The 22629-nt window shown below is 42.7% G+C and overlaps 1 protein-coding gene across 4 annotated transcripts in view; it reads left to right on the top strand.

Annotated features, from left to right (window-relative positions):
- Positions 1 to 22629, top strand: part of hspg2 (heparan sulfate proteoglycan 2) — a 168127-nt gene that overhangs the window by 117852 nt on the left and 27646 nt on the right. For 3 of the 4 annotated variants that reach the window (XM_064957387.1, XM_064957385.1, XM_064957384.1), the window contains exons 44-55: positions 3082 to 3262; positions 6874 to 6933; positions 9115 to 9237; positions 9543 to 9743; positions 16659 to 16807; positions 17042 to 17119; positions 19062 to 19197; positions 19438 to 19598; positions 19729 to 19864; positions 20299 to 20442; positions 21943 to 22077; positions 22247 to 22428. In XM_064957387.1, the coding sequence (XP_064813459.1) occupies positions 3082 to 3262; positions 6874 to 6933; positions 9115 to 9237; positions 9543 to 9743; positions 16659 to 16807; positions 17042 to 17119; positions 19062 to 19197; positions 19438 to 19598; positions 19729 to 19864; positions 20299 to 20442; positions 21943 to 22077; positions 22247 to 22428 (1686 nt within the window). The remainder of the gene's footprint in view (positions 1 to 3081; positions 3263 to 6873; positions 6934 to 9114; positions 9238 to 9542; positions 9744 to 16658; positions 16808 to 17041; positions 17120 to 19061; positions 19198 to 19437; positions 19599 to 19728; positions 19865 to 20298; positions 20443 to 21942; positions 22078 to 22246; positions 22429 to 22629) is intronic. The other variant, XM_064957386.1, reaches the window with a different exon arrangement.

The raw sequence follows: 22629 nt of genomic DNA, 5'->3' as shown, positions 1-22629 counted from the left end.
TTTGTTTCAGGGAAACATGGCTCACTCGAGACACGCTATCTGAGTCGGTACAGCCAACTGGTTTCTTCACGCATCGCGCCGACAGAAACAAGCATCTCTCTGGTAAAAAGAAGGGCGGGGGTGTATGCCTTATGATTAACGAGACGTGGTGTGATCATAACAATATACAGGAACTCAATTGCTTTTGTACACCTGACTTAGAATTTCTCCCAATCAAAAGCCGACCGCATTATCTACCATAAGAATTCTCTTTGATCATAATCACAGTCGTGTATATTCCCCCCAAGCAGACACATCGGCGGCCCTGAAAGAACTTAATTCGACACTATGTAAACTGGAAACCACCTTAGGCTGTAGTTATTGTAGCTGGCGATTTTAACAAGGCTAATCTGAAAACATGGATCCCCAAAGTCTATCAGCATATCGATTGTGCTACCAGGGCTGGCAAAACCCTAGAACAGTGTTATTCTAATATCCGTGATGCATATAAGGCCCCTCCCCGCCCTCCCTTTGGAAAAGCTGACCACCACTCCATTTTGTTGCTCCCAGCCTATAGACAGAAACTAAAACAGGAAGCTCCCGTGCTCAGGTCTGTTCAACGCTGGTCCGACCAATCGGATTCCACTCTTCAAGATTGCTTCGATCACGTGAACTGGGATATGTTCCGCATTGCGGTGAACAACAACATTGACGAATAAGCTGATTTGGGGAACGAGTTTATTAGCAAATGCATCAGTGATGTTGTACCCACAGCGTCTATTAAGACATTCCCCAACCAGAAAACGTGGATTGATGGCAGCATTTGCGCAAAACTGAAACCGCAAACCACTGCTTTTAATCAGGGCAAGGTGACCGGAAACATGACCGAATACAAACAGTGTAGCTATTCCCTCCGCAAGGCAATCAAACAATCTAAGCGTCAGTATAGAGACAAAGTGGAGTCGCAATTCAACGGCTCGGACATGAGAGGTATGTGGCAGGGTCTATCAATCACGGACTACACGGACTACTACGGACTACTACTGTTCCCAAGAAAGCTAAGGTAACTGAGCTAAATGGCTACTGCCCTGTAGCACTCACTTCCATCATCATGAAGTGCTTTGAGAGACTAATCAAGGACACCCTAGACCCACTCCAATTTGCTTACCACCCCAATAGGTCCACAGACGACGCAATCGCCATCACACTGCACACTGCACACTGCCCTATCCCATCTGGACAAGAGGAATACCTATGTAAGAATGATGTTCATCGATTACAGCTCAGCATTTAACACCATAGTACCCTCCAAACTCGCCGTTAAGCTCGAGACCCTGGGTCTCGACCCCGCCCCGTGCAACTGGGTCCTGGACTTCCTGACAGGCCGCCCCCAGGTGATGAGGGTAGGTAACAACATCTCCATCCCGCTGATCCTCAACACTGGGTCCCCACAAGGGTGCATTCTGAGCCCTCTCCTGTACTCCCTGTTCACCCACGACTGCGTGGCCATGCACGCCTCCAACTCAATCATCAAGTTTGCGGACGACACCACAGTGGTAGGCTTGATTACCAACAACGACGAGACGGCCTACAGGGAGGAGGTGAGGGCCCTCGGAGTGTGGTGTCAGGAAAATAACCTCACACTCAATGTCAACAAAACAATGGAGATGATTGTGGACTTCAGGAAACAGCAGAGGGAGCACCCCCCATCCACATCGACAGGACAGTAGTGGAGAGGGTGGAAAGGTTTAAGTTCCTCGGCGTACACATCACGGACAAACTGAAATGGTCCACCCACACAGACAACGTGGTGAAGAAGGCGCAGCAGCGCCTCTTCAACCTCAGGAGGCTGAAGAAATTTGGCTTGTCACCAAAAACACTCACAAACTTTTACAGATGCACAATCGAGAGCATCCTGTCAGGCTGTATCACCACCTTGTACGGCAACTGCTCCTCCCATAACTGTAAGGCTCTCCAGATGGTAGTGAGGTCTGCACAACGCATCACCGGGTGCAAACTACCTGCCCTCCAGGGCACCTACACCACCCGATGTCACAGGAAGGCCAAAAAGATCATCAAGGACAACAATCACCCGAGACACTGTCTGTTCACCCCACTATCATCCAGAAGACAAGGTCAGTACAGGTGCATCAAAGCGGGGACCAAGAGACTGAAAAACAGCTTCTATCTCAAGGCCATCAGACTATTAAACAGCCATCACTAACATTGAGTGGCTGCTGCTAATATACTGACTCAACTCCAGCCACTTTTATAATGGAAACATTTATGTAATCAATTTATCACTAGCCACTTTATATAATGCTTACATACCCTACATTACTCATCTCATATGTATATACTGTACTCTATACAATCTACTGCATCTTGCCATCTTGATGTAATGTATCACTAGCCACTTTAAACAATGCTACTTTATATAATGTTTTCATACCCTACATTACTCATCTCATATGTATATACTGTACTCTATACCATCTACTGCATCTTGCCTATGCCGTTCGGGTCATATATTTTTAAGTACATATTCATTCCTGTACACTTGTATAAGGTAGTTGTATAAGGTAGTTGTTGTGAAATTTTTAGGTTAGATTACTTGTTAGATATTACTGCATGGTCGGAACTAGAAGCACATGCATTTCCCTACACTCGCATTAATTATCTGCTAACCATGTGTATGTGACAAATACATTTGATTTGATGAAAGAAATAAAAGATGAAATAAATCATTATCTCTACTATTTTTCTGACATTTCACATTCTTGAAATAAAATGGTGATCTTAACTGACCAAAGACAGGGAATTCTTACTGGGATTAAATGTCAGGAATTGTAAAAAAAAAAAACGGAGTTGAAATGTATTTGACAACTGTGTTTGTACACTTCCGACTTCAACTGTATATACAAAGAAAACAATATATACAAGGGACAGGACGGGACAAGCCAAAACACACGTCCGACTGCTACGCCATCTTGGTCAGACACATTAAGCACAATTGTCCCCCTCTTACTGGCCACCCTGTTGCATTTCTTTCTCTCTTATTTGTGTTTACTTCACATCTTGTACCCATTTGTCCTCTCCCAGTCTCCAGCCTACACCCTGGTGTGGACTCGGCGGGGTAACGGCAAGCTGCCCAACAGAGCCATGGACTTCAACGGCATCCTGACCATCCAGAACGTCCAGCCTGAGGACGCTGGCATCTACGTGTGTACAGGCTCCAACATGTTTGCCATGGACGAGGGTACTGCCGTCCTCTACGTGCCAGGTTCGTGATCCCAGGCTCCATCATGCTGTTAGCCATCAGCCTCTATACCACCACCCTACAAGCTCTATTTCTTTGAGTTCCTCCCCTTAGCCCTCCTTGAATGGTGCATGACCCTCCTTCCTTTTGCTTTGCCTCGGTCTCCCTTATATCAGGCACTGTGTTGAATGTGTTTATCTGTCTGCGGCTTCTGGCAAACAGCATAACCCCTGTCACTACCGCTCCCCCCCCTGCCCCCCCCCCCCCCACTTCCTAAACTCCGATAACCTCTCACTTTAAACCTTTCCAATCTCTCTCTATGCTACCTGTCTCTGTCTTTCTAATAATGGCCCGACCTTCGTACTGTGTGTACAATCTTTACTAGTGTTAGGTTCTAAAAACTCACGGAGAATTAGTAAAGCTTAAACTAAGTTGAATCAATCAAAGGGTCAGACAGCTGGAACAGAGAAAAACATGTTCCCACCAGCACAAGTATATATACCCCAATTTGGGTGATGTCTCCTCATTCCCTATAAACATTACATTTGTATTGTTAGTCATAAAGTTAAGTGACGTGGGTAATAAACTGTTCCTTCTCCCTGAATTTGACCTGACCTGACCTGACCTCACAGCTCTCCACCCTTATCAGTGACCTCAACCATATACATTCCTTCTACAGATAACTATTAACTTCTGGTGTAGAAACCAGACTGTGGCCATTTCTCCTTTCCCTAGGGTACCTGATGATTAACAATATTTCAAGTTTAGAAGTCAGAACCAATCACTGGTCCATGAGCAGTATGCCGCTTGTGGATATACTAATTATAAAATAATCAAAAGGTCCATCAGTTTAAGATGCAATATGTGTGTGGTTTGTCTAAGACATGTCTAAGACATCATAGCACACAGTAGACCTCAATGCTACCAAAGTCCAAAGATATTGCCCACTCAAGAGTTTCAAGTAGTTTTAGTTACTATGAACTGTGGTCTTACCACCTCCAATGGATATACCAAATAAGGTCTTGCCCAGTGGCATATATTTGATTAATTTTCAAGTTGCGTCTTGGTTTAATACTCAGTGAGGACTTATCAATCCTTTGGTCTCTGTTGTCATCGGTGACAGTCCTTTGGTCTCTGTTGCCATCGGTGACATCTTCTCTCTGATCTTTAGCTGTTGCTGTCTTCACTGTGGGTTCGGTGGTGGTTTGGTAACTTTTTAGCCACTTGTACACTAGTTTGTGCCACTTCAATTCTCTTACTAGCAGGGTGTTGGTTATTCGGTGTCTTTTCTGAGCTCTGCAACCCTGGCTGGGAAGGTGGTGGTTTCTCCTTGAGCTGTAGTGGTTGATGAGGTATATGGATGACAAGATGGGTGCTTAGTGACTCTGACTGGGACTGACATTCAAAGAGGACTTCAGTCAATCACCCCGGGGACATACAGTACTGTATAGAAGCCCCATCACGATCCCAATCTCCATCCTCCCTCGAGTGTGACGTGATGATCATACAGGGAAAGAACCAGCACACACTGTATAAAAATCTGATCCTTTGTTACTTTCCTGATTTTTTTGATGAATGTTAATTTTGAAAATGGTGCTATCAACCTTGCAGCAGGTAAAGAACCTGTGGTTGAACTTTATGTTTGTAGTATATCTATCGCTGCTTTCACTATCTGTTCTATGGATCTGATTATTAAGAGGGTCCAAGGCATTGCATTGTCAATAGTAAGTAAGGCTTCTTGTTTTGCATCATACTATCCAGTATGTGTAAATCTGGCTCCAAGAAAATGTGTTCAAGATTTGACTTTTGAAAGGTTATTGAGGCTAGTTTGATTTCAATGCTGTCACAAGTCAACTTACTTGCTTGCGTATGTCACACTTTGTTGCGTTTAATTTGTGTTGAGGTTTAACATCTTATTCAACATTTATAAATCAGGGGCACAGTAAAAAGAAATATATATATATAATTGAATTTTTTATACCAATATGTTATCCAAGCATACAATTTTTTGACTATACAATCAAATTTGAGAAATGTTAGAGAAATGTTACATAAACTGCAAGATACATAGATAGGGAAAGATGATTGGTTAGTACTTGATTTTACGCTGTATTCATGCATTTACTTGCATGATAAAAACACAGTTTACGTTTATTTTGACAACAGATAAAAAGTTTGTAAAAGTGTTTTGTCAGTGCATTCATTTTTTTATGTTTCAAATGTGTCTTGTCAAAAACATAAATTAATAATATATATATATATATATATATATATATATATATATATATATATATATATATATATATATATATATATATATATTTACACAGTATCTTACTATGAGACACATTGATTGATTCGGTGTCTGAAATATGCCAATTCAAATCTCGCTGGTGTGCCAATAGACAGAATCTGCCAGGATAACCAAAGGTGCCGTTTCAAACATGTTTTACTGTACAGTATACTATGTACTGATTTAAATTGATTTGTAATACCTAACGGATACTGACGCAATATACAAATATCACAATGTGTTGAAAAAAATGAATAATCTTAACTGAAAATGTTTGTGAAAAATATCAAGTTGATTAAAGTAATGATCATAGACTTGAAGATATGATACTGAGTCATGCAGAGTGAGACTTCAATGGATCAGAAGATATTACCACCCTCATTGGACAAGGCTCCAGATATGACTTCTTAACTACTAACATGCATGTTTCGTAAATGTGTCTCTCTACTATCTGTATTCTTGTTTTTTTGTGTTCTGCCATACCTTATTGTTGTGCTCTTGTCCCATGTGTTTGTGAAGTATACCTGAAACTAGTTGATTTTGAATCTTTCTGAGTAGACATTATTCACTGTTACACCAGCAAATGACCATAGTTCATAGCAGCAATGTTTTATATAGCATAGGGGGAAGACACATTTCGGTTGAATGCATTCAGTTGTGCAACTGACTAGGTATCCCCCTTTCCCCATTCCTGTATGTAATATGAATGCAACAACACAATCTCCAAGGTGATATGGTTTCTATCCTACCCAACATTCACAGAACCTCAGAAATATCTCAGAAAGCATACAATTACTCACCTAAATTCATTGAAAGGTAAGTGTGTGTGTTGATTGTGAATACATACAACTACAGCGATCTCTGATCATCATGAAAAAGCTACCTTACTCCTTGGTCTGTATGTGTCGTACTGGCTGAATCAGATTAGTTTTTGCATGTGTCTAAATGGACAATCCTCGAAAATGCACATTTTTCTTTGAAGAAAGGGGCTAGTGTCCTCAATACGTAGTTGTTGTTCCTCATTCAGTTCTCAATCTGAATTGGAGAACCTGTTTGAATACTTAAAATGCATGATGGGGATTTGGTGCCTATTGCATTCAAGTTCTGGTATGTTCCTTGCAGATCATTCTACTGTTGTATTGTTTTGTCTTGTGCTTTTTGGAAAATCACTGGCACAAGAAATACCAGGCAGTACTTGGACGGACCACGGTATTCTGGGGAATAATTGGGCCACAGGCTCAGTGGGAGGAGCATTGGACGATGATTCCAATGCCAGTGTTCCACCGTTGACCTGGAGACTCACCTGTCAGTTTCCCTTCCTCCTCCCTCCCCCCATTTCCAGAGGCCTCACAGACTCAGATGTTTTACACGACCTATGAAATGTTGGAAGGACATGGAAAGCGTAAGTGGGCATGGCATGGCTACACGTCTCCACCTCCACCCCACCTCACCCCCTGGAGGGCTTCTCACTCTCTCGGTCACGCATGCATTCATCTACCGCCGTCGTCAGCATGAAAATGGTGGTCTGGTAATGCCCATGTACAATCAACCACAGGGATTACATACAGTTTGCACTTCACATAAGGAAAAACGGTTACATGGTTATACGGTTAACTGGACTATCATAGGGAGGCATGCATCTTCAAAGGTCTTAATTGAAATGCCGAAATGCAAGTCGAAGCTGGCTCTGCATTTCGTCTCCTCAAACGTATAGCCTTTGAACAGACAATATTCCTGAAAACATACATATATATAATCTTTTTGATAACATATGTTGGTAATACTCTTGACATCATATACTTTAGTTATTACAGTACATAGTAGGTTGTACATTAGCATTACTAGACCATGTCTGGCTCCTATGGTATGGGTTCATAGGTGCAGGTGCATGGTCATTTATGTTGGAAGCTCCTCTCAAAGGTTGAGTCCACAAAAGGTTGAGTCCACCCACAAAGTTCCTCATGCACTTAATCTCAGGTCCCCTCAAGTTTTCCATTTGCACAGTAATTCACACTCGCATTTTGCACATTTTAGTACATTCATCTGACTGAGATCAGATCTGTATCTTTACCAAATAGTATTCAAGTATCTGAACTATTTAGAGGGAACGTTACATACTCAAAAAGATTCTAGAATGTTCTTATTTCCCCATTCTATGTAGATGCACTTAGCTTGTTGTCTTTCAATCAACACTCAACACAGAGGAGACCCCACCCACACTCACCCTATCTGCAGTCTGCTTGCCATTCCCATACAGGGACACACACTGGTCTGGAAAGCTTTCATAATGTGCTTCAAACATCATGCTGTGCCTAGTACACCGCATCATATCCACCATCATGGCTGTTAGCTCACTGGAGGGTGGAGAATTCCTCTCATCTTCATTGTTCACCTCATCTCCCTCTGGAAGCTAACAACAGACAGCCTCCTTCAACTGTCACAGTGAATGTTTCAATGAGATAGAATACTCATGGCCTGATGTCACCTCAACACCCATTTACAGAAGTGATATTGTAAGGAAACGGCAGGTTTGGAAAAGCTTTTAGTAATCTGTAGAATAGACTAGAGAACTTTGCAAAGTTCACACGCAGGTCACTCAACTGTATAAGTCTTCATCAAAGTCAAGCCCTAATATTCAATCATCACACTGTAACTTTATTATATATCATTGTATACTTTGTTCCTCCAGTATTCCCATGTCTCATTGTTGAGGCTCACCACATTCAGTGCCCATCCTCTTAGAAAACAAAGATGATGAAATATTGGCCCTTTTAGTGTCTGTTTCTGTCAGATCAGTAAGTCCCAGACCCAGACAGACCCATTTCCATGTCTCATTGTTGAGGCTCACCACAGTCAGTGCCCATCCTCTTAGAAAACAAAGATGACGAAATATTGGCCTTTTTAGTGTCTGTTTCTGTCAGATCAGTAAGTCCCAGACCCAGACCAGGGCTTATCTCAGAGCTTAAATAGCCTGATGGTCCTCCCTGGCTGCTGAAAGGGGGATTTATTTTGCTCTGACGCCCTGGGATCAGATGGGATTGAATGTGGCTGGGGCTCAGTGTCCAGTCAAGCTGGCACAGAGAGCTGTGCCCAGAGAACCGTGTGCCCTGCCAAGGCCAGCCTGCCACCTCTCATCTGCATCGGCTGCACAGAGGCCCTGGCTGTCAAGGGGCACGGGCGTAGACCACGTACTTAGGCTTCGTCCTGCCACCCTCTCTCTGCCTTCCATCATAAGCATTTGCACACAGACACAGTCTTGGCCTGAGTGAGTCAGGACCCAGCTTCAATGAAATTCGTTACAGCCAAAAAAGCACTCTGACTAAAGTCTCTTCAAGTTCCAGTCTGGTAGCCATGAATATATTCTTTATTGCTACCATTTATTATACAAATGGATGAGGTAAGTGTTTGTTGATCAAGTGTGACATAATTTCCAAGCTCATGCAGTAGCTGTAAAGTGTTGACGGTAAACAAAGCTCCTTCCTACAGAAAAGCCCCTTCCTGCCCCTTTTTGAACACGAATGTCCCGTATTTTGCGGGTTATGTATTTCTGAATCATGCTGAACTGTTCTCTGTCTTATTGTAGCTCGCGAGGGGGCCCAGCCAGTGGCTACTGTCACTCCCTCTGTCCTGACCATCCAGCAAGGAAGCCATGCAGAGTTCCACTGTACTGTGACTGGCAACCCTACCCCTGCCATCGAATGGATAGGTAAGGAAGGCCTGGCTATAGCCAGTGAAAAATGTATAGCATTAACTAAGCCAGCACGAACTGCATTGTCTTGTTCTTTATCAATGGAGTTTATGCTGGCTTAGTCTTGAAGTTTTGGAAGTATACACTGAGGGTATGAAACATTAAGAACACCTGGTATAGACTGACCAGGCGAAATCTATGATCCCTTATCGATGTCGCGTGTTAAATCCAGCATCTCAATATTAGGAAGGTGTTGTTAATGTTTATTCACACTGTATAATTTCATTACTTACAGAAGGGAAACATGAAATCTGTGTTTTTAGGTCCCGGTAATAGGATGAGTCCCAATGCTGTGGTCCGTGGAGGGGTCCTGACCATCCCTGCTGTGGAGAGGGAGAATGGGGGGGAGTATGTCTGCAAGGCCCTCAACACCCACGGAGAACACTCATCACGGGCTGTCCTCCACGTCAGTGGTTCCCAAACTGTGGGTCGGGATCCACTCGTGGGTCACAGCAGGGATCCAGGTGGGTCGCTGGAAGCCAAAATATAAAATATAAAACGCAACATGCAACAATTTCAAAGATTTTACTGAGTTAGAGTTTATATACGGAAATCAGTCTGTTGAAATAAATACATTAGGCACTAATCTATGGATTTCATGACTGGGAATATAGATTAGTTTTTGTTTTTAAGTAGGGACGTGGATCAGAAGACCAGTCAGTATCTGGTCTGACCACCATTTGCCTCTTGCAGTGTGAAACATCTCCTTCACATAGAGTTGATCAGGCTGTTGATTGTGGCCTGTTGAATGTTGTCCCACTCGTGTTAAATGGCTGTGCAAAGTTGCTGGATAATGGCGGGAACTGGAACACGCTGTCTTACACGCCATACACGCTGTCTACCATCTGAAGTAGGTTATGCCAGTGACAATCGAAGGTGAGCATTTGCCCACTGAAGTAGGTTACAACGCCCAACTGCAGTCAGGTCAAGATGTGGTGAGGACTGTGGTGGCATATTTCTGCTTTACTAAATGAGGAGAGAGTTACAAACTTCACACACCAGTCAGAGTTATACTTAAACTACATATTTTTTAATAATAAGCTTTGCAATAGCCTTTTTGACTTTCAATGATGCACTATCTCTAATGAACCATTGAAAAGTACCAACAAAAAGTACAAAGATCTTTTATAACCAAGATACACCCCTCTCAACTTACACTGACGAACCACAGATTTTAGGAACAGTTCAAAGGTTAAGATTTGTATGGAAGATATCTATAAAACATAGCAGACAGTTACTGCTGTGTCAACAGTTTTCATTGTAAAGACCAGTGTCTGGCCCTCTCTACTCCAAACTAGAACCCGTCTCACCTTGGTACGGTAGAGCACAAAAACATTACCTCATGTTATCTGGAATGCTCTTTAGGCTTTATTACCCAAAGACGTCATAAATCTGGTATGCTCTTTAGGCTTTATTACCTAAAGACATCATAAATTGATATGCCACACCTGTCAGGTGAATGGATTATCTTGTAAAGGAGTAATGCTCACTAACAGGGATGTAAACAAAATAGTAAACAAATTTAGAAAAATATGTTTTTGTGCGTATGAAACATATCTGGGATCTTTTATTTCAGCTCATGAAACATGGGACCAACACTTTACATGTTGCATTTATATTTTTGCCCAGTATATATAAAAATATATATACTTTTTTGGGATGGAAAGCACTTACAGTTTAAACTTAAATGACTTAAACCAAATAGAAAGTGTGTAGAATATACAATACCAGTCAAAGGTTTGGACATACCTACTCATTCCAAGGTTTTTCTTTATTTTTACTATATTCTACATTGTAGAATAATGGTGAAGACATCGAAAATAACACATATGGAATCATGTAGTAACCAAAAACGTGTTAAACAATTCATTGTTAAAAGTTTAACAAGGCACACTTCCATTAGCAGGTGGGGCTTGTTAAAAGTTAATTTGTGGAATTTCTTTCCTTCTTAATGCGTTTGAGCTAATCAGTTGTGTTGTGAAAAGGTAGGGGTGGTATACAAAATAGTACCCTATTTGGTAAAAGACCAAGTCCATATTATGGCAAGAACAGCTCAAATAAGCAAAGAGAAACGACAGTCCGTGATTACTTTAAGACATGATGGGCATTCAATCTGGAAAATGTCAAGAACTTTGAAAGTTTCTTCAAGTGCAGTCGCAAAAACCATCAAGCGCTATGATGAAACTGGCTCTCATGAGGACCATCCCATGAAAGGAAGACCCAGAGTTACCTCTGCTGCAGAGGATAAGTTCATTAGAGTTACCGGCCTAAGAAATTGCAGCCAAAATAAATGCTTCACAGAGTTCATGGAACAGACACATGCCAACATCAACTGTTCAGAGGAGACTGCGTGAATCAGGCCTTCGTGGTCGAATTGCTGCAAAGAAACCACTACTAGAGGACAAGAAGATAAGAAGATAAGAAGAGACTTGCTTGGGCCAAGAAACTCGAGCAATAGACATTAGATTGGTGGAAATCTGTCCTTTGGTCTGGAGTCCAATTTGAGATGTATGGTTCCAACCGCCGTGTTTTTGTGAGATGCATAGTAGGGGAACGGATGGTCTCCCACCGTGAAGTATGAAGGAGGAGCTGTGATGGTGTAGTGGTGATTTAGTTAGAATTCATGGCACACTTATCCAGCATGGCTACCACAGCATTCTGCAGCGATACGCCATCCCATCTGGTTTGCGCTTAGTGGGACTATAATTTGTTTTTTAACAGGATAATGACCCAACAAACCTCCAGGCTGTGTAAGGGCTATTTGACCAAGAAGGAGAGTGATGGAGTGCTGCATCAAATGCCCTGGCCTCCACAATTGCCCAGACCTGAAATCAAATCAAATTGTATTTGTCACATGCGCCAAATACTACAGTGAAATGCTTACTTACAAGCTCTTAACCACAATGCAGTTTTAAGAAAATAAAAAATATATATATACACTACCCTTCAAAAGTTTTGGGTCACTTAGAAATGTCCTTGTTTTTTTTTTTAAGAAAAGCAACATTTTTGTCCATAAAAATAACATCAAATTGATCAGAAATACAGTGTAGACATTGTTAAGGTTGTAAATGAGGTTGTAAATGACTATTGTACGTAGGCATACAAAGGCCCATTATCAGAAACCATCACTCCTGTGTTCCAATGGCACGTTGTGTTAGCTAATCCAAGTTTATCATTTTAAAAGGCTAATTGATCATTAGAAAACCCTTTTGCGATTATGATAGCACAGCTGTAAACTGTTGTGCTGATTAAAGAAGCAATTAAAACTGTTCTTCTTTAGACTAGTTGAGTATCTGGAGCATCAGCATTTGTGGGTTCGATTACAGGCTCAAAATGGCCAGAAACAAATACCTTTCTTCTGAAACTCGTCAGTCTATTCTTGTTCTGAGAAATTAAGGCTATTCCAAGCGAGAAATTGTCAAGAAACTGAAGATCTCTTACAACGCTGTGTACTACTCCCTTCACAGAACAGTGCAAACTGGCTCCAACCAGAATAGAAAGAGGAGTGGGAGGACCCGGTGCACAACTGAGCAAGAAGATAAGTACATTAGTGTCTAGTTTGAGAAACAGATGCGTCACAAGTCCTCAACTGGCAGCTTCATTAAATCATCTTGACCTGACTGCAAATCGTCTCAACGTCAGCAGTGAAGAGGTGACTCCGGGATGCTGGCCTTCTAGGCAGAGTTGCAAAGAAAAAGCCATATCTCAGACTGGCCAATAAAAAGAAAAGATAAAGATGGTCAAAATAACACAGACACTGGACAGAGGACAGAGGAAGATTGGAAAATAGTGTTATGGACAGACGAATCTAAGTTTGAGGTGTTCGAATCGCAAAGAAGAACATTCATAAGACGCTGAAAAAATTCAAAGATGCTGAAGGAGGGCTTGACTCCATCTGTCAAGCATGGTGGAGGCAATGTGATGGTCTGGGGTGCTTTGGTGGTGGTAAAGTGGGAGATTTGTACATAGTAAAAGGTATCTTGAAGAAGGAAGGCTATCACACCATTTTGCAACGCCATGCCATACCCTGTGGACGGCACGTAATGGAGCCTATTTCCTCCTACAACAGGACAAAGACCCAGAGCACAGCTCCAAACTATGCAATAACTATTTAGGGAAGAAGCAGTCTGCTGGTATTCTGTCTATAATGGAGTGACCAGCACAGTCACCAGATCCCAACCCTACTGAGCTGTTGTGGGAGCAGCTTGACCGTTTGGTACTTATGTGCCCATCATGCCAATCGAACTTGTAGGAGGTACTTCAGGAAGCATGGGGTGAAATCTCTTCAGATTACCTCAACAAATTGACAACCTGAATGCCAAAGGTCTGCAAGTCTGTAATTGCTGCAAATGGAGGATTCTTTGACGAAAGAAAAGTTTGAAGGACACAATTATTATTTCAATTGAAAATCTTTAATTATAACCATGTCAATGTCTTGACTATATTTCCTATTCATTTTGCAACTCATTTCATGTATGTTTTCATGGAAAACAAGGACATTGTCACGTTCTGACCTTTATTTCCTTTGTTTTGTCATTATTTAGTATGGTCAGGGCGTAAGTTGGGGTGGGCAGTCTATGTTTGTTTTTCTATGATTTGGGTATTTCTATGTTTCGGCCTAGTATGGTTCTCAATCAGAGACATTAGTTGTCTCTGATTGAGAATCATACTTCGATAGCCTGGGTTTCACTGTGTGTTTGTGGGTGATTGTTCCTGTCTCTGTGTTTGCACCAGATAGGGATGTTTTTGGTTTTCCACGTTTCTTGTTTTTGTAGTGTTCGTGTTTATCTCTTTTTTTAAATTAAACATGAATAACCACCACGCTGCGTTTTGGTCCGCCTCTCCTTCAACTAAAGAAAACCGTTACAGACATTTCTAAGTGGCGCCAAACTTTTGAATGGTAGTGTATATAGAAAAAAATAAAATATAAACAAAATCTATAAAAACTGTAAAAAAAAATCTGTATTTAAAAAAAGAGATGATAAATAGATAAAAAATAATAATAAATATTTACATGCAGCAGTAAAATAACAATAGCGAGGCTATATACAGGGGGTACCGGTACAGAGTCAATGTGCAGGGGGCACCGTCTGGAACTAGACTTGGCCCTCTGGTACCGCTTGCCGTGCGGTAACAGAGAACAGTCTATGACTAGGGTGGCTGGAGTCTTTGACAATTTTTAGGGCCTGCCTCTTACACAGCCTGGTATAGAGGTAGCTTGGCCCCAGTGATGTATTGGGCCGTACGCACTACCCTCTATTGCGGTTGGAGGCCGAACAGTTGCCATACCAGGCAGTGATGCAACTAGTCAGGATGCTCTTGAGGGTGCGGCTGTAGAACCTTTTGAGGATCAGAGGACCTATGCCAAATTCTTTCAGTCTCCTGAGGGGGGAATAGGTTTTGTCGTGCCCTCTTCAAGACTGTCTTGGTATGCTTGGACCATGTTTGTTTGTTCGTGATGTGGACACCAAGCTCTCAACCTGCTCCACTACAGCCCTGTCGATGAGAATGGGGGCATGTTTGGTCCTCTTTTTCCTGTTAATCATCTCCTTTGTCTTGATCACGTTGAGGGAGAGGTTGTCCTTGCACCACACGGCCAGGTCTCTTACCTCCTCTCTATAGGCTGTCTCATCGTTGTCGGTGATCAGGCCTACCACTGTTGTGTCATTGGCAAACGTAATGATGGTGTTGGAGTCGTGCTTTTACACCTGCATCGCTTGCTGTTTAGGGTTTTAGGCTGGGTTGCTGTACAGCACTTTGCGACATCAGCTGATGTAAGAAGGGCTTTATAAATCTGTTAGATTGATTAAATTTGATTGACTGAAAAGGGACTGAGGGGACTGAGCAGGCACCCCTGAGAGTCACTGGTGCCTCCTGCTTTAGTTGTTGTTTGTGAGCAGGATTCAGGAGGATAGAATTTTGTTGAGATTTGCCAAATGAGAGCTTTGTACACATCTCTGTGTGTGGAGTAAAGGTGGTCTAGAGTTGTTTTCCCTCTGGTTGCACATTTAACATGCTACTAGAAATTTGGTAAAACGGATTTCAGTATTCCTGCATTAAAGTCCCCATTTAAAGTCCTGTTGACTTATGGCCATATACAGCTCATTGAGTGCGGTCTTAGTGCCAGCATCAGTTTGTGGCGGTATGTAGACAACTATGAAAAATACAAATGAAAACTCTCTTGGTAAATAGTGTGGTCTACAGCTTATCGTTATTGTACCTCAGGAGAGCAAAACCTTGAGACTTTCTTAGATTTCCTGCAACAGCCGTTGTTTACAAATATACATAGACCGCCACCCCTTGTCTTACCAGAGGCCGCGGTTCAATCCTCCCGAAAAAGCATAAAACCCGCCCTCTGTATGTTTATTAATGGTGTCGTTCAGCCACGACTCGGAGAAACATAAGATATTACAGTTTAGAATGTCCCGTTGGAAGGATCTACGTGATCTTAGTTTGTCTATTTCATTAGGACCGATGGTAAAGGTTACTACATGACTCCAGATGCGCTATTTCATAGTTTTGATGTCTTCTCTATTATTCTACAATGTAGAAAATAGTAAAACATAAAGAAAAACCCTTGAATGAGTCGGTGTCCAAACTTTTGACAGGTACTGTGTATATTTTTTAATAACAGCCAACAATCTTTCAGAATTTACAGTCACCAAAATAAAAGCTCGACAATCAGGCCCCCCATTGAATTTGTTATGTTTGAGCATTACAACGCAGCATTAGTCATGCCAGAATGTGTAGAATTGCAGGAAATTAAGCATAAAACTGAAAGATTCTCTCCTAGCTCCATGGCAAAATGTATAGAACTGCAGGAAATTGGCTTTAAAATTGCAAAATGTTCTTTCAGCTCCATGGCAAAATGTGTAGATTGTCTCTTCGCTGCCAAGATGAGCGCCTCAAATGTTCTTGCCCAGGGCCCAAACAGAATTCAGCCCGTTTCTTCGCCATATCTCACGCTCACCATCTAAGCCCCATTTTGATCCCCAAAAAACCCCTGCACAACTAATTTCATAATTATACAGTCAGTTTCTTAAAATTGGTCACTAAAGACCATACTCAAATCTATATTCAGTTGAATATTTTGAAGAAGAGATGATGAATCTACTTTTGACTTTGTCTTTGTGTGTATGTTTTTTCACTTATGGTGGGTCGCGACTCAAAACACACCTCAATTGGGTCAGGAAGCCAAAAAGTTTGGGAACCCCTGCCCTACGTACACAGTGGGTCTCAACATCAACAGCAGGCCAATGTCACAGGTTCATAGGGTGGTATTGTTACTTGAGAATACTCTGAATCCGGCCCATATTGTCGACCAGTCTTGTTGGGTACTCATTTGGTCATCTCCTGTTTCCTTCCTGTGTGCTTGAAAGCTTCAGGTGCCAGCCTGCCCCACGTGCAGGTGAGCCCCCAGAGGGTGGACATCTATGAGGGTGAGACTCTGAGGCTGTACTGCAGGGCTGGAGGCAGGCCCAGCCCCGGACTCACCTGGAAGAAACAGGAAGGACAACTCCCCCCGCAGGTAAACACAGGTCCTTTCTATCTGTCTGGGACTGTGGTTGGGATATATCCTGACCTGAAGAGTAACTATTATGTATTGTATATAATATTTGGCGCTGGTATCTCACCGTGGGTTGTGTTGGTGAAAAAGTGAATTCTGGTGTATAGTATTTTGACATACCGTTGTTTTTTTCCTTCTTGTGTTTCCTTCTCCTCTTTTTTTATTCCCACCCTTTTTCCTTGCCGTTTTGCTCAGGCCATTCCTTCTCACGGTTTCCAACAGTTTAAAAGCAACAGTCTCGATGTGTTACTGAGACGTATTGAGGAGCTGCAGGTCTGTCCATCTGTCCTCTGTCTCGATGTCTGTCTGTCCCGTCTCTTACTTCCCACCTGTTGTTCTCTACTGACCCACCTGTTGATCTCTACTCACCTCTACTGACCCTTCAACACACTCTACTAAAAGCATGATCAAACGTTCCTTTGATTCATCATCACACACGGTAACCACCATTCATTCACTATAAGCAAATAGCTTCTCACAAAGCCTCCATGATGCGTATGGCATGGTTTAGTTGTTGTTTTTGTCTTATAAGTGTCACATCCATCCATCGTCCTCCATTTTCAAAATTGTCCACATGATCATATCATCCCTGACATTTGTTTGTCCTAAAAAAAATATTGATCCCCTCCATTCTGTTTACATTATTAGTAGTATTCCTCTATGTACACACCCAGGCCCCAGGGCATAGCTAGGTATTTGGGACATTGCTTCCTCGTGCCAGGTCTTGGTCCCCCCCCCCAAGGGGCTTTGGGTTATTCCCTCCGTACCTCGTGTCTCCTCTGCCACCCGAGGCCCTGGGCTTTGTTCTGCCTCAGAGAGCTTCAGCGTTGTGTCAGCTTTTCCCAGGGGGACTCGGGCTCTGCCGTGCGGCCACGCAGAAATTCTGTGTGCTCTCGCAAATGGATTGCTTTGAAATCTTGTGAATGGGTTCAGACACACATTGAGCCGGGCCCGCCACGGCTTCTGCTCACTTTAGCCTGGCCCTCACGGTTGACTAGGCCGGACCTAAGCAGCTTTATCCACGGATGGATGCCACACCACCACCACCTCCCAGATACTGTAATCCACCCAGCCCAGCCCTGACACACCCCTTTAAATACTCTACCTAGACACACCCCATTAAATTTTCCATCTAGAAACACCCCTTTAAATTCTCTCTAGACACACCCCTTTAAATTGTCTTTAGGTATACTACTGTGTATTCTCAGCCATAACACTGGTCCATTTTACACACTGATGTTTTATAAGGTTTGAAATATTGACAAGGTCCACCCCACTGTCCATTATAGTTAAGTGTGAAGTAGTTGCTTCGGGACTCGATTTGACATTACCATACACAGGCTGATTATTTCCCCATTGGAAAAGAGGATCACGCTGTCTTACTATTGTGTTTGGTTGTTGAACATTGGGATTCATTTAGAGATGAAGACATAGGGTTGATGATGTTGTAAGTATTAGGAAACATCTGTAATGCATTTCCAGTGATTTCATACATGGATAGAGAAGATTTGTATTGCCTGTGATGAAACCATTGGCTCAAAGACCTATGTCATATATCTTAATTCCCTAACAGTTTCCCATTCCTGTCAACATTGTACTGAATCAGTTCAACAACGATTATTTTAAGTGTACAAAAGTGTCCAAAAACATACTACTATGGACGGCAAAACATACTACTATACCTACTGTAGTCTACTACTAACTAGTGTCAAAGATATCTACTGTATGTCATTGGTAACTATTTCAATAGTGATCATTATTTGTTGTCAATTCAACAGTTGTAACTGTAAAGTCATCATAGTAATGTTGATGAAACTAAACTATTCTCAACAGCCAACCAACGGGTTTGATTTTTTTGTTTTCTTTCGTGCAAAGCACAGCTGAAAAGACTTTTTAATGATTATCATAACACAAACATTGTCACAAATCACAAACGTATAACAATGGTGTGATTTTGTTGGTGTTACCTCCTCATGGATTAAAAATCATGTAAAGTATGTCTGTTGTTTGCACCATGGTCTGTGAAATCCAATGTTTATAGAGTAGGCGTTTCTCCAAAGGTAAGTCATCTCATGTGTCTGTATGGTGTTCTTCTATTGGATTTGGGTAGAGATGTGATCATTGTCAGGTAGTTCATACCACAGTAGTCCGTGTCTTAAGGCAATTGTGACATAGTCTTCATCCCTCTTCATGATCGTTGCCTTGTCCTCTCTAGGCCAGTATGGAGCGCACAGACATTGGCACCCTGCTAATCCCTAACATCAAGTCGTCTGACTCTGGCACCTACTTGTGTGTGGGCACCAACTCCATCGGATCCTCAGAGGCTCGCATCGAGGTCACCGTCAATAGAGGTGAGAGGTCGCACTTGGATCGTTTTCAGTAGGATACACATTTTAAAATGCTGTGCAACAATATATAAAAACTGCTGTATTGTAGTGGACAAGTTCAGATAGTACTGATTTGTTCTGTTTCAAAACGTTTTCGCCCTACTGAACACGACCTAGGTCAACCTACCCCAGAGGAGTACTGCTGGGTGTTGACAGTAATATAACGTTTGTAAATGTCTGTATCCTGCGTTTGTTGCTGTGTAGCAATAGGAGGAGACACCATCTCGTCAGCCATCACCATCCAGCCCTCCATAGCTGACGTCCAGGAGGGACAGAGCCTGGACCTCAACTGTTTTGTCCCTGGTAACCCCCCACCTGCTGTCACCTGGAGGAGGGAAAGTGGACGCCTGTCCACCAATCACCAGGTTGGAATACACACACACATACACGCACAGCTAGTAAAGGCTAATTGGTAATGTCATGAAGATTTGTTCTGTTTATTTCAGCTGAATAGTCACTCATATGTACTGTGTGTGTGTGTGTGTGCGTGTGTAGGTTCTGGGCACCAAGCTGCGTATCCTCTCTGCCAGTCCAGATGACTCTGGGAAGTATATCTGTCTTGTGGAGGGAGGGCCTGGTACTCCTGTCCGTCAGGCCTCAGTCTCTGTCTCAGTCACTGCCACCTCCTCTCGTAAGTCACTAAGCCATTCTCTCTGTGACAGTACAATGAAACTATCCTCCCCACTCATATCACCAGGGATAATGGTGAAAAAGCCAGAGGCATATACAGTAGGAACATCTGTTTTTTTAGAGAACTTTATTTAGTGGCCTTTCGTCAGGTACGGTGGTACTTTTCCAGTTGTTTGTTTTCCAACCCTCCCTAAAGTGACCTCTGAGAGTATGTTTTTCTATTCCACACTGTGATCTTATCCTGGTTCAAACCTTCCTGGGTTCCTAGTTTCTCGTGTTCTGTATTTGCTTCCCATGGAGGCTCTAGACCTATAGTATCATGATCTTGATCTGGTACTTACAGTACACCGTCTGGTAAATGTTGTAGGATTAGAACCACTGGAGTGAGGAGAGGAAATGTTGTCCTGTTGTAATGGTGTGTGTTTCCTGGAGTAGGTCTGCAGACCCCCATCATCTCCATTGAGCCCCAAAGTGCAGCGTTGCGACAGGGAGAGTCAGCCAGCTTCAAGTGCAGAGTCTATGGTGGAGCAGAGCCCATACGGCTGGAGTGGAAACTGTCCAACAACCAGCCCCTTCCTGGTGAGGCCCCTCCCATTCAGTTCAATAAGTCTTAACTTTTAATTTTTTTTACTATTACCCCTTTTCTCCCCAATTGGTAGATAGTCTTGTCCAATCGCTGCAATTCCCGTATGGACTCAGGCGTCCTCCGAAACACGACCCTGCCAAGCCACACTGCTTCTTGACACACTGCTCGCTTAACCCAGTAGCCAGCCACACCAATGTGTCGGAGGAAACACCGTACTGTCGTACAGCTGGCGACCGAAGTCAGAGTGCGTGTGTCCAGCCTGCCACAAGGAGTCACTAGAGCGTGATGGGACAAGGACATCCCGGCTGGCCAAACCCTCCCCTGTGCCTTCTCATGGGTCTCCCGGACGCGGCCGGCTGCAGCACAGCCTGGGATCGAACCTGGGTCCTTAGACTGTTGCGCCACTCCGGAGGCTCCAATTCCATACGTCTTTTGCAGAAAGGCATTTAGTCAGTGGTGGAAAAAGTACCCAATTTTCATACTTGGGTAAAAATAAAGATACCTTAGTAGAAAAGGATTCAAGTAAAAGTGAAAGTCATCCAGAAAATACTACTTGAGTAAAAGTCTAAAAGTATTTTAAATATACTTAAGTATCAAAAAATATACTTACATACGTATCAAAATTGCTCATATTAAGCAAACCAGACTGCGCAATTTTCATGTTTTTATTTTATTTACGGATAGCAACCCTAATTAGACCCTCAGACTACAACCCTCAGACATAATTTTCAAACGAAGCATGTGGCCTAGTGGTTAGAGCATTGGGCCAGTAACCCGAAAGTTTGCTGGATCGAATCCCTGAGCTTTTTACAAGGTAAAAATCTGTTGTTCTGCCCTTGAGCAAGCCAGTTAACCCACTGTTCCACGGCGCCGAACCGAAGACGTGGATGTCGATTATGGCAGCTCCCCGCACCTCTCTGATTCAGAGGGGTCGGATTAAATGCGGAAGACACATTTCAGTTGAAAGCATTCAGTTGTATAACTGACTAGGTATCCCTCTTTCCCTTTAGTGTGTCCGCAAGATCAGAGGCAGTAGAGATGACCAGGGATGTACTGGACAATTTTCCTGTCCTGCTAAGCATTCAAAATACTGTATAACGAATACTTTTGGGTGTCAGGGACAATGCATGGAGTAAAAAGTACATTATTTTCTTTAGGAATGTAGTGAAGTAAAAGTTGTAACTTATAATTAGTCAAGTAAAGTACAGATACCCCAAAAAACTACTTAAGTGGTACTTTAATGTATTTTTACTTAAGTACCTTACACCACTGCATTTAGTAATATTAATTTCAGATGTCAGAATCATGTCATTATCCACACAAGCAAACTACCTGCAATATCTACAGTAATATATAGTACTATAATATAGTCTGTATCCTGTTACATTTCCTTCATATTTAGCTATGTTTTTAATCAAACACACAAAGTTGCTGCTTGTCAGAGATGTACTTGACAGACTAAAAGATTCCACATGAAACCTTTAATTCTGTAGACAATGTGAAGGTTGGCCATTACGGCACTGTCCTCACCATCGCTGACGCCCGCCCTAGCAACCAGGGCACCTACAACTGTGTGGCTACCAACCTGTTTGGAATCACCCAGAGTATCGTCTCTCTGATCATCAGAGGTATGGCACACACAGACACACACACACACACACACACACATACGGTGTTGATGTTTCTGATGTGGTTCACCGTGAGCATCTGCCCTCTGTTACAACCCCCTTAGTAATTGCCGTGGCAACAGAGTGACCAAATCGTTGTTCGTCCTGATGATGTCAACCTTCCTTCTAGAGTCTCCTGTAGCGACCGTCACCCCTCAGGGGCCCGTGCGAGTCAAGATGGGTGAACCCATTAACCTGGAGTGCCAGGCTTCCGGGGAGCCACGCCCATCTGTCACATGGCACAGACTGGACAGAGCCCGCAACACCATGCTTAGCAGCCCTGTGCCCATGGAGTCCAACGCCGTCATGCAGGTAGGCATTTGTGTTCCTGATCCTCAACTTCCTATGAAACCTCCAAGTCATTGTTACTGAGCTTTTATTCTTTCCTAAACCCTGATTAAGTTGAATCCTAGGTTCTCAATTCAAAGGGCTTCTTGGTGTAAGACTAGGCTTAATCTGTGTCTGGGTAACCTGCCCTAGTATTTGGATATAATTCATTTTCACGCTAAACTA

This window comes from Oncorhynchus masou, chromosome 33, assembly GCF_036934945.1.
Source record: "Oncorhynchus masou masou isolate Uvic2021 chromosome 33, UVic_Omas_1.1, whole genome shotgun sequence".
NCBI classification, from domain to species: domain Eukaryota; kingdom Metazoa; phylum Chordata; class Actinopteri; order Salmoniformes; family Salmonidae; genus Oncorhynchus; species Oncorhynchus masou.
The sequence above is the reverse complement of the archived record's forward strand: the minus strand, read 5'-3'. Positions and strand labels throughout refer to the sequence as shown.